Source organism: Anolis carolinensis, chromosome 1, assembly GCF_035594765.1.
Source record: "Anolis carolinensis isolate JA03-04 chromosome 1, rAnoCar3.1.pri, whole genome shotgun sequence".
NCBI classification, from domain to species: Eukaryota; Metazoa; Chordata; class Lepidosauria; order Squamata; family Dactyloidae; genus Anolis; species Anolis carolinensis.
The window spans coordinates 356356862-356369670 of record NC_085841.1 but is presented as its reverse complement, the minus strand read 5'-3'; the positions used below and the strand labels follow the sequence as shown (position 1 = coordinate 356369670).

General features: G+C 39.4%; 1 protein-coding gene across 1 annotated transcript in view; it reads right to left on the bottom strand.

Moving 5' to 3' along the window:
• The window catches only part of kcnh5 (potassium voltage-gated channel subfamily H member 5), a 296860-nt gene that overhangs the window by 48024 nt on the left and 236027 nt on the right, over positions 1-12809 (bottom strand). Inside the window, exon 10 of the mRNA XM_062968582.1 lies at positions 6899-7095. Within this exon, the coding sequence (XP_062824652.1) occupies positions 6899-7095 (197 nt within the window). The remainder of the gene's footprint in view (positions 1-6898; positions 7096-12809) is intronic.

Genomic DNA, 12809 nt, shown 5'->3' with positions numbered 1-12809 from the left:
ATCTACAGTTTCCTGTTTCCACAGTAAGTTCAGCAATGTATCCCCATGGATACAATGGTCATAATGAACAATTAAAGATAAAGGAAATAAATATAAACATTATAAATATACAAAAAGTCCCCAAGATTCCAACAGCTATTATCCATCTCAGAAATCTCAGTTGCAACTCAACAACTTAATCCATTGAATTCAAATAGAAGGTCTTCAACTCCTTATGGAAATGGGTAAAAAGAGCCACCTTCAGCCAGAGATCCAAAGGGAGATGTGAAATGAGATCTTGAAAGTCTTGCAACCTTAACAGAACTGGGCCTATTGATTGAACACATAATCATGCTCTACCTGCAGATCTTAAATTCCTAGATGGTGCATATCATGCTAACCAAGCTGTCAGGGACTGGAGGATATCAAATATAAGAACCAAATGTTTGATATGGGAACTGGCCTGGACTGGTAGCCACTGTAGGGATCTATGGGAGGGAAGAAACATGTGAATGTTTACAGACCTTGAAATGTGTCCTCTTTCATGCTTTCCAAAATATGGCAATGTTTTCAGAAATAGTTGAATAATTTTGTGCACTACGGATCCTTTACATTCAGTCCAAGGTGGCAGAAGTAGGGTGTAGGTATGTCTCTCCAAGGGATGCAAGGTGCATTGTAATGGATATGCCTACACTTTCCTTGTACCTTGGGTTGCATATTGGTGGTGTGATTCACTGAAGCAATGCATAACTTTATGTGCATCTCCGATATGGGATCTCAGGTACAAGTATTTCCACAAGCGTGACAGGCAAAAAAAGAAATGTCATGTCAAGGGGTGGGATGTGGGAATCACAAGACAAGCATAGGTGTACCATCAAAGGTGCAAGTTGACACTGAAGATGAGTTATGGATGTGTGGCTTCTTAGCACCTCACCATCACTTCCAAGGCTATTATTTTTTGCAGGGAAGGGGTGGTGAGGAGGGGGAGGTGACAGAATTGTGTCACTCCCTCCTCCACTTGACAGAATGATGAGTAGCCATACTCCCAAAGGGGAGTAAATAAAATAAGATTTTTTAAAACATGTACAACCATTTTCTCATTTAAGTTGGACAGGGTGACAATTTTATAACACAGGAGAGCTTTCTGACATTTAAAGAGAAGCCTTGAGGTGCAGGTCTTTGTTTTTAATTGTTAAACTCCTTACTCTTTGTCTGAAGATAATGAGTACTTATTTTAAAGAGGAAAGAAAAATGCCACAACCTTTAAATTCAAAGAGGCAAACAAAAGACATGCATTATTCCAGTTGCTCAAAGATCCAACTCCTGAATGAAGAATACAGGATGGCTGGTCATCTCACAAGATAGGGAATGACAGAGGAAATAGGGTAACATGGTTCCCTATGCTTTCCCCCTCTAAATATGATAAGGTCCATAGTGCTGCAACTATGTAGTTTGAAAGGGTGGCTAGTTGTTATTGCTGAAAGAAGTGGTACCTGTACTAAAACCAGAGTTTGGAAAATACTTTTGAACCATTCCCCGAATCTCACAGATGACATGGCCATAGAATAGTGGGAGTTGTAACTACACCTACACACCTATCAGGACCATAAACTCTAGAATTCTAAACTCTACCATAGTATATATAGGACTGAAGCCTTAGATAAATCTGTGACTAATGAGTGATACCTCCACATTTTTGCACTTCTTCAAATTTCAGGCTGCGCTTTGCAAACTGAAATCCAGGGACTCAAGCAATCGTCAGCCCATGGGTTATGCCTGGCTCGACACCAATCCATGTGAGAAAGATCTTGGAATCTTTTAGGACAAGCTGAACATGAGCCAACAGTGTGATGACAGCAGCTTAAAAAGCCAATGGGATTTGGTCTGCATCAAAAGGAGACTAGTGTCTAGATCGAGGGAGGTCATGGTGCCTTTGTATTCTCCTTTGGTCAGACCTCTTCACCTGGAATTACACTGCGTCTAATTCTGGACACCACTATTTAAAAGAGATATTGACTCTAAGCTGGAATATGTCCAGAGGAGGGCCACTAAAGGGTCAAAGGTCTGGAGACCATGCTCTATGAGGAGCGTCAAAAAACTGGGTATGTTTAGCCTGCAGAAGAGAAGGTTGAGAGAATTTATGATAGCCATGTATAAATATGCGAAAAAAATGTCACAAGAAAGAGGCAGCAGGCTTGTTTTCTGCTGCCCTTGAAACTAGGACTTGGAGCAATAGGTTCAAATTACAGTTAAAGAGATTCCACCTGAACATTAGGAATAACTTCTTGATTGTAAGAGCTGTTTAACAGTGGAACTCTCTGTCTCTGAATCTGATGGAAGCTACTTCCTTGGAAATGTTTAAACAGAGGCTGGATGGCTATCTGTCAAGGATACTTTGTGCTTTTCTGAATGGCAGGGGATTCAACTAGATGGCCCATGTGGTCTCTCCCAACTCTATGATTCTATTATTCTATGTGTGCTTTTATCATGTGGACTTTGTTACAGATTATTATTTGGAGATCTTTTGTGCCTATGAATTTCTTGCCTGATGAATGATGATGTAAGGCAATAGAGGAAAGAAATCCATCCTAACTATACGAATGCTGGAGTTAATGCTCCATAAATCTATTCATCACAGCTATGGGATTTGCTCATGCAGGCAACATTTATATATCCTGAAGAACAGGACAACTGTATAAGAAAATTTAAACCAAAAGAACATGTTCCTATTTATTTTATGGTTAAACAGCAAATTTGTCTATCAATGAGATTCTCTGGAACGACTCCTATCAGCTACTAAAATATACCTTCATGATTTCATTAGGAGATGAAAGTTGAAACCATCATATTTTTTTTATGTGTATATTTTTAAAACCAGATTAACGAATCATAGAATCATAGAATAGTAGAGTTGGAAGAGACCTCATGGGCCATCCAGTCCAACCCCCCGCTAAGAAGCAGGAAATCTCATTCAAAGCACCCCCGACAGATGGCCATCCAGCCTTTGCTTAAAAGCCTCCAAAGAAGGAGCCTCCACCACAGTCCGGGGGAGAGAGTTCCACTGTCGAACAGCCCTCACAGTGAGGAAGTTCTTCCTGAAGTTCAGGTGGAATCTCCTTTCCTGTAGTTTTAAGCCATTGTTCCGTGTCCTAGTCTGCAGGGCAGCAGAAAACAAGCTTGCTCCCTCCTCCCTATGACTTCCCCTCACATATTTATACATGGCTATCATGTCTCCTCTCAGCCTTCTCTTTTTCAGGCTAAACATGCCCAGTTCTTTAAGCCTCTCCTCATAGGGCTTGTTCTCCAGACCCTTAATCATTTTCGTTGCCCTCCTCTGGACGCTTTCCAGCTTGTCAACATCTCCCTTCAACTGTGGTGCCCAGAATTGGACGCAGTATTCCAGGTGTGGTCTGACCAAGGCAGAATAGAGGGGGAGCATGACTTCCCTGGATCTAGACGCTATTCCCCTATTGATGCAGGCCAGAATCCCGTAGGCTCATGCTTAACTTGTTGTCCACGAAGACTCCAAGGTCTTTTTCACACATACTGCTGTCAAGCCAGGCGTCCCCCATTCTGTATCTTTTATTTCCATTTTTTTCTGCTGAAGTGAAGTATCTTGCATTTGTCCCTGTTGAACTTCATTTTGTTATTTTCGGCCCATCTCTCTAGTCTGTCAAGATCGTTTTGAATTCTGCTCCTGTCTTCTGGAGTGTTAGCTATCCCTCCCAGTTTGGTGTCGTCTGCAAACTTGATGATCGTGCCTTCTAACCCTTCGTCTAAGTTGTTAATAAAGATGTTGAACAGAACCGGGCCCAGGACGGAACCCTGCAGCACTCCACTCGTCACTTCTTTCCATGATGAAGACGACGCATTGGTGAGCACCCTTTGGGTTCGTTCGCTTAGCCAATTACAGATCCACCTAACCGTAGTTTTGTCTAGTCCACATTTTACTAGTTTGTTTGCCAGAAGGTTGTGAGGGACTTTGTCGAAGGCCTTACTGAAATCCAGGTAGGCTACATCCACGGCGTTCCCTGTATCAACCCAACAACTGGTAGACCTAATTCTCAGACTGCTTGTGCAGTGGAATAAGCACATGGAGTCTATAGAAATATCATGCAAGTGGGGAAATTTTCCATCACCACCACCATCATTTTGACAACTGTTGTCATTGCAATCACCACCGTCGTCACTACTGCAGCAGCAAATATATTGCACCACCTACTGGACACCAAGTAGACCTTTCTCCTTCACGTAATACTGTCATCAACACCACCCAAAAGAAGAAGAACAAATTTAGATGTTGGTTGACTCAATCCAACCTCAGCAAACACGATGGCAAAAAAAATAGTCCATCAAAGTTAGAGCCACTTGCCAAATTTTAAACTTCTACAATAAGTCATATTTTATCTTTGCTACCATAAAATCAGCACAGACCTTTCTCAAGCCAACCTTAAACACACGGATAAATTTATAAATTTCAAAGCAATCAGTTGAACTGTTGTCTGAGTCAGTGCTACTGAAAGTGATGGCCCATGGACCACTGCTGGTTTACAAACAATTGGCTGCCAGTCTGTGAGGACATTACAACAATGGAAGGAACAGTTACAGTCCTTGGCACAAAGTCAGTGTTGGTCCCCAGGCCATTAGGAAAGAAAAGCCCAGTGAGTCATCCACACCAGACAATGTAAGAATCACTGCTTTTCAAAATCAAACAGATAAAAAGTATAAAATATACACAAGTTTGAAAGAAATAAAATAACTCCATAAAAGGTTATTCTGTTTAGATATTAAAAGCTTGTTTATACTAATGCCTTTGCCTACTGGTGAAAGGAAAACAGGGAGAGTACCACCTGAACCTCCCATGGAAGGGATTTCCAGAAAATGGGAGAAGTGACTGAGAAGACTCTTTTGTATCCTCACTGAGCCTGTGATGGTTGTGGGACAGAGGCTGGATCTACATTGCCCTATATCCCAGGATCTGATTCCAGATTATCTGCTTTGATCTGGATTGTATGAGTCTACACTACCGATAATCTGGAATAAGCAGATAATCTGGGATCAGATCCTGGAATATAGAGCAGTGTAAATCCAGCCTGAGATGAAACCTTTCCCTGTTGATCCTAGAATTCAAGTTTGTATAGCAGTGGTTTTCAAGCTGTGGGCCACGGCACAGCCGTGGGCCACGAGAAAGAAAATCTGGTCCACGAACCTTCTTTCTCTTTATTTATTTTATTAATTTTATTTCTGCTCCTTTCTGCAGAGCTGACCATTGCATTGGCTAGACCACATCAGCTCTAGATTATTAAGTATGGTTTTCCGTGGGCGAGCAGATGGCGACTACTGGATGACATATGTTCTGTTTCAAAAACTAGAGCTGATGTGGTCTATCCAATGCAGTTTTCTGAATCAGCATCCCAAATAATCAAACCTAATCCGAACTTGACAAAAAACTAATTTGTAACCCTTTTGGTATTAATGTTGAAGAGTGGGCCCTGTTCAATGTGGTCCCCAGTCAAAGTGGTCTCTGGTCAAAAAAATGTTGGGAACCACTGTTGTATAGGGAGGTACATTATTTTAGATCAGGGGTCCTCAAACTTTTAAAGCAGAGGGCCAGTCCACAATCCTTCAGACTGTTGAGAGGCTGAATTATCATTTGGAGAAAAAAAATTGAACAAATTGCTATGCACACTGCACATGTCTTATTTGTAGTGCAAAACAACAACAATAACAATGAAAGAACAATACAATATTTAAAAATGAAAATAATTTTAACCAACATAAACCTATCAGGATTTCAATAGGAAGTGTGGGCCTTCTTCTGGCCAATGAGATAGTCAAGTTAATTAGGATTGTTGTTGTTGTCTGTCTTCAGGTCATTTCAGACTCTGGGCGAGCCTAAGTCTAAAATTATTTATTTATTCATTTACTACATTTATTTACTACATTTATATCTCACCCCAAAGGGAACTCAGAGCAGTTGTATGTACATACAATATATTATATTATTATCATAACACAATATGAGTATTATATATTACTATATTGAGCTATGCCACTATACTGTTATATTATATTTAATATATAACATATAATTAATATTATTATATGGTATTATTATTATTATTATTATTATTATTATTATTATTATTATTATTATTATTATATTGTATAACATGATAATATTATTATCAATATCATAAGTATATATAATATATTATATTATTAAAACTGATATAACATTTTATATTATACATGAGGGCGGGGGCCAGGTAAATGACCCGGGCCTTAGTTTGGGGACCCCTGTTTTAGATAATCTGAACCTATACCTTAGAGGGCTTGACTATAAGGTTTATGTCTAAACAGTTTCCAAAGGCAGCCCCACAGAGAGTGCATTACAGTAGTTCAAATGGGATGTAATCAAGGCATGGCCAGATCTGCCATTTCAAGAAATGGATACTGGTGCACTAGTTTAAGCTGTGCAAATGCATTTCTGGCCACACCTGAAAGCTCAGAGTTGAATCCAGGAGAACACCTGAACTATGGAAATGAGATTTCAGAGGAAATGTAACCCCATCCAGCACAGACAGAATCCCTATTCCCTGATCTACCTTTCCACTGGCCAAGAGCACCTCTATCTTGTCTGAACTGAATTTCAATTTGTTTGCCCAGTTCATTATTTACAGAAGGCATTGGTTCAGTTAGGCTGCTTCCTTGGAATCATACGGAAAGGAGAGAGAGAATTTACAAAGAAATGCAAGTGTAACCTAATGATAAAAATAGAAACTTCCTTTTTTATTGAAATGGAAGAAGAAATAGGGTTTATTTATTTTTGTTTTAGAATCAATGTGGCAAAGCGGATAGGGAAATTGGCCACTGTGGTCCATTATTGTCCATATGGATTTGAGTAAAGAGCTCTTACCCGTTTTCGTAGATTGCAGGTTAGTGTGAGATTCCTTGAGAAGGAGTTTGCAAAAGCAGTATAAAAGTCCAGAACTTTCAACAAGGCCTCCCGCTTGATAATGTGCAAATCGCAGTAAGTCAGTGCCCGCACATTCGCGCATGCATGGGCCAAGGTGGTTTCCTTCCAGAAGATGTCTCCAAACACGTCACCTTTGCCTAGAAAAGCAATGGAAAAATCAGTTCAACCATGCTTCTTACATAGCATTCTGCCCTAGACCCTTATCCCCTGCCAACTTGTCACTCATTCTATCTTAGAACTGCTCTGACAAATGATGAATGTTTTATTGACTCGGGGGTCGAAATGCGAACTTGATCTTTTCTGTGAAGTCAACTGCTCTTAAGGCTTGTAAATAACTCATAGGTTAGCCTGGATTTCAGTGAACAAGTTTGTGATTGGGAATGTGAATATCTGTCAATCTTCCTCACCGTCCCCAACCTTCACAGCTTTTTCAGACTCTCACTGTCATTCTTGGTCTATCAAAGTTACATATCGAGATGAGAGGCTTGCTTTTTCTTCATGCTTGAAGAAATTTTGTGTGCATTCTTCCCAAACATGGAGCTTTGATATATATTCTTCTAATCTACACATTTTAAAACATTTTCCCCATTAACTAAGCATGTTTCTTAGTGTAAAGAAGTGTGTTTTTATTTTGATTTATAGATGTCATGTTTAATTGCGTTTTAAAAGTCATGTTTAACTATGTTTAAAAGGGTAAGTATTAGTTACCAGTGCGTGGGGGATGGTAGCCAGCTCAGCATTCTGAGGCAGGTTGCCATAGTAACGAGGGCGGAGCCAACCGCTGTTTGGAGGAAAAGGAGGGAATGTTTTAAAAACAGTTTAGTCTGTGATCTGAGTCACAGGGAAGACACTGGTTCCAGGTTAGGGAAACCAGGGAAGCTCAGATCTCTAGTTGTGTCATACTAAGCAAGTTAAGTGACTTGTTTGGGTTTATTCATAGAATCTGAGTGGTAAGGGGAAGCAATCCCAGTTAGATCCAAAGTGATCAGTTGATAACTTTGGTTGTAAGAGAAGAAAAAGGTTTAGACTGCTCAAGGAAAGGAGAAAGTATTTTGAAAGTGGATTCATCATAGGTTATATTTGCAACTGTTGAAGAAAGTTTAACTCTGAGAAGCAACATTGTAACCACTAAGCTCTGTGCCTGAATAAACTTTTTAGTGTTCTCCAACATCCAAGCCTCTGTCACATATATTCTAAACTAAGTTATGCTACCATCTAAAGTGAATAAGAAGAAGAAAGACAGAAAAAGATTCCCCTCTGCCTGAGTTCTTTACACTTAGTATTGTTTAAATGCAGATATTTTAGGTTATACAGTTTGTTGTAAATGCATGCATTGATTTATATGCATCTTTCCCCCATCTGAAACACACCATAATCTTTAGAAATATATGTATTACTGAGGCATGTATACTATATTACATGGATAGTCTCTAAAGATGAGAAATGTCTGACTTCTTACAGTATTACAAAGCAAATAATAATTATTTAACATCCTTATTTGGGATATGCAAGGGATGGGCACCCATTTGACATAATAGCCTAAATCCTTTTGTTAGCCATGATTACAACAGAGCCATTGAACTAATTGGATTTGTGGACTCGGCGATTGAGTCAATAAATGAATCAGGGACTCTGCTAAATGAGCTATCCAAGGTGCTTAATCTGTTTTGGTGGCAGAGTTCAGCACTTTGGATAGCTCCTTCAGCTTTAATCAGTTACAATGAGTCTAAGATAATATGACATTAACAGGGTGGTGAAAAGATATCCATGAGCATAGTTGCTGATGATTTCTTGAGGACTGTTGAGCAAGCAGTAGTATAAGATGCATTACATTGCATAACCAGTGAAAATGATGATAGGCCCCTCTTTTTCATTAATTCTAGAAATACATTTCAGCCATTGCATTAAATTTTGTGCTGGTGAAACAATCAGTGATTTCCAAGTCTCTGGGTCTAAATCAACTTTTCCAAGACTTTAAGGGACTATACTTTCCTTATGAACTTACACTGAGAAATCGAGTTTGCTCCCAAGCAGCCAACTGAGCTTGTTAAAGAGTGGGGTGGAATATTTCACACTAGTTCCAGCTTCTCCAATGATTTTTAGACCCATGTGCAAGTTTTTACACAAAACAGTAAGTGACTAGATGAAATCATGTTGGAGACCCTGGGGGTCATATGAAACATAAGGACGACACTTGCATCCTCTTATTTATATCATGACATGGTTGGATGGAAACCTAAATGGACATAGAACTAAAGCCCAGGAATTTGAAGGAGGTTGGGTGTTGGTGCTTCATTCCCTTTATTTACAGATCATGGACTAATCAAAAGTCAAAAACTCATATATATTTTTTGGTTTGGTTCTGATCCTACAAACTAGCTCTGCCTTCAGTTCAGAGTAGACAATCATGCCTCTGTCTCCTTTTCTCTTGGGTCTGCAATGCAAGTTTTGTTGCCTTTACCTTTTTCATGAAAGTTCAAACAGCTATGGGGACATGCAAAAAACCCCAAATAACTTTTTGCATGCTTTCATTTATGACTTTTGTATTCCAGTTGTGGGGAAAAGGTGGGATAGCAATGAATTCCCTCCTCCTCCATCATCATTATCATTATCATCATCATCATCATCATCATTATCTTCCAACTGTTCTCAACATTATTAAGATCAAATTGACATTTTTAAAAGGCAGGCTATTAAAGCAACACAATCTGTTCTTATAGTATATCAGAAAACATTGTACATTCTCTATATAATGTTCCTACCATTTCCTTTTTTGCTCTATACATAGCTAAAAGGAAAAATACCTCATCCTTTTTATTCATTATTACTTATTCCCACTCTATCAAAATTTTATATTACATTATTTTTTTCTGTGTGAAACTCCACATGACAATGTAATGAAATTAATGGTGAAATACCAGGTATCAGAGCCTCTAGATCTGAACAACTTGCCTTGTAGATTTGAATAGATTCATTGTCACAAATGGGATTTGTTAGACTATCTAAAAATTTAGTAACGATTTTTCAGTTTACACCCATTGCCTACTTTCCTTCTTTTACATCAAAGTAATCATGAACATTTTAAGAGGTATCCCACATCCATATCTTAACCTGTTTACACTGTAGAATGAATGCAGTTAATTCCACTTTAACTGCCATGGCTCAATGCACAAGCACTCTTCGATGGAGAAGGCTAAAGAGCTTTTATAAGGGGCCGTGGTGGTGCAATGGGTTAAACCCTTGTGCCACTGAACTGCTGACCTGAAGGCTAGCAGTTCAAATCCACAAGATGGGATGAGCTCCCGTCTGTTAGTCCCAGCTTCTTGACAACCTAGCAGTTCGAAAACAAACAAATGTGAGTAGATAAGTAGGTACCGCTTCAGCGGGAAAAGGCAAAGAGATGCCAGCCACATGACCAGGGTGACAACGCAAGCTCCTTGGCTTGAAAATGGAGAAAAAGCACCTCCCCGGAGTCAGAGATGAGTACTGCCTCCAGAAGCCGGAAATGAAAGGAGAAGCCTTTTCCTTGTCTGCGTTTGTATGTCTCATTGTATTTGACTTTAAGTGCATTGAATGTTTGCCTATGTAAATGCTGCAATACACTCTGAGTCCCCTAAGGGAAAAGGGTGGAATATAAATAAAGTGTATTATTATTAGTACTATTATTATTAAAACTGCACTCCCATGATTTCAAAGAATTGAGCTATGTCAGTTAAAGTGGCATCAGACTGCATTGATTCTATAGTGTAGCTGCACCTTAGATATGGCACCTTTCACCAAATCAGGGTTTCTAATTTCATCTACCAACTTTTCAGTATCCTGTATGAAAGCTCAAGAGAGAGTGCCTAAAATAAATATGAAAATTTGGGAAAATCCACTATTTTTATATTGGCAATGCAACTTGAGAAATACCATTTTCAGTCTTGAAATATCATGTTCCAAATTACTTTGTAATTGGACTCAAAAGATTTGCAAGCTTTTTTAGTTAATGGTACTCCTAAATGACAGAACTGTTTATTAATTAAGGGAATATTAACTGCCTGGAAAATGGTTCTCTGAATGGTAGAAAAAAATGCTGACACATATATTAGACTTACTAAATCCTCAGTCGAGGTAATTTGAAAAAGTTCTGTAGAAATTCCTAGAGAAGTATTCTCTCTGGTCATGGGTAAGTGAAACTGTGGATATTGGTCCCATGGTTAAAAGTCTCTTACTGGACCCCCATATATCATCATGAGAGATGTAAATGGTCTTATAATCATTATTTAGTTCAGAGAACTGCACAATAAGAGTCCATTTTCAGTGGATTTCTACAAGAGTTGTAATGCTCAGTTCTGGTTTCCTAAGGCAAGAGTCAGAGTTAAGGAAACATGTCTATAAATCTTGTGATTCTGGCAGATATTAGATTTGACATCTACATGTTATTTCTTTCTCCCTAGAGGCACAGAGTATAATACTGTGGAAATAAATATTTATGGGATCTTCCTACAGAAATTGGAATAGGTTTCATCTCATTCGATTTGCCAAAAAGCTGCAGTAAAAATAGCCACAGTCTCAAACTGCAGCTGAATGACAAAACTGCGGAGTAGGCATCTCTTGCCTTTTTGTAAAAGCTTGCCCAATGGAAAGGATGGCCAGTTATTTGTATACCCCTCAAATAAAAAGAACAAAAAGAGCTGTTATGTTGTACCATGGAGTTATATAATATAAAATGAAATCACTCCATTAATCACAAGGTGATGGAAACTGAGTTGTAAAAGAGATATTTCACTGCTTGGGCATTCTTCAGAGGCATTTTGATTCAAGCCACATTCAATCTGATGGGATTTTCAGAGAAGATACATGTTTTCAGAGGACATTCTCTTGTGATTCTTTGCAGTGGGAGAGAGGAAGAGGAGGAGGAGACCAGTAGTGTCTTCTTCTCTAATTCCCATGATTGTTGTCTTTGATACAGGAAGGAATTGAATGGATGACCATATTTGTTCGTGTTGTCCTGTACCTGGCTCTCTCTTCAGTTATCTCTCCTTCGACCCTCTTTTCCTCTTAGGGTTGGGACTTAGGGTTAGCTTCAGTGACTCATTCCCTTGGGCTATGGAAGCCCAAAACCCTACTTTGGCAAAGCACTTGGTACAGAGAGCTGCCACTGCTCCATAAAATCATCCAAGGCAGCTGCTTCTTCAATGAAACAATTGGAGAGTTCTGTGTTCCAAGTCGCTTCTCCCATAGGATCTGGCTTTGGGTACCTAGACCACATGTGTCAAACTCAAGGCCCGCAAGCTGAATACAGCCCACTATGTCATTTTGTGTGGCCCTCCAGATACTGGACTATAACTCCTGTATTCCTCGTCATTAGACACCATGACCAGACCTGATGGGAGTTGTGATACAGTGACATCTGGAAGGCTGCTGTTTGTTTCGTTGAGTCAGAATACTTGAATTTAAATTTAGACACAAGGCTTGTGTATAGGATGTCTGACTTTATATTGCTTTTTAACCTTTTCCCAACCTTGGGGCCACAATAACTGTTGGGTTATAGGTCTCATGGCAGGTGATAGGAGCTACCATTCAATAACACCTCGGGACTTAAACTGGGTAAAAACCAAAGGGCATTGACCACTGTGTAAATATATATATATACTAGCTTTGCCCGGCCATGTGTTGCTGTGGCTTATGGGAATCCTTTGTTGGCCAGGTGGAATAGCAGTGAATAGCCTTGCAGTCTCAAAGCCTGGCCGTTTTCTGGAGTAGCTGGAGCTTTTTGTTGTATGAACGTAGAGGCATGGATGAGGGGTTGTGCTGTCAAGTTTAGTGTTTCTGGGATGTGTAGTTTTGTTGTTTTGTCCTAGGCTGA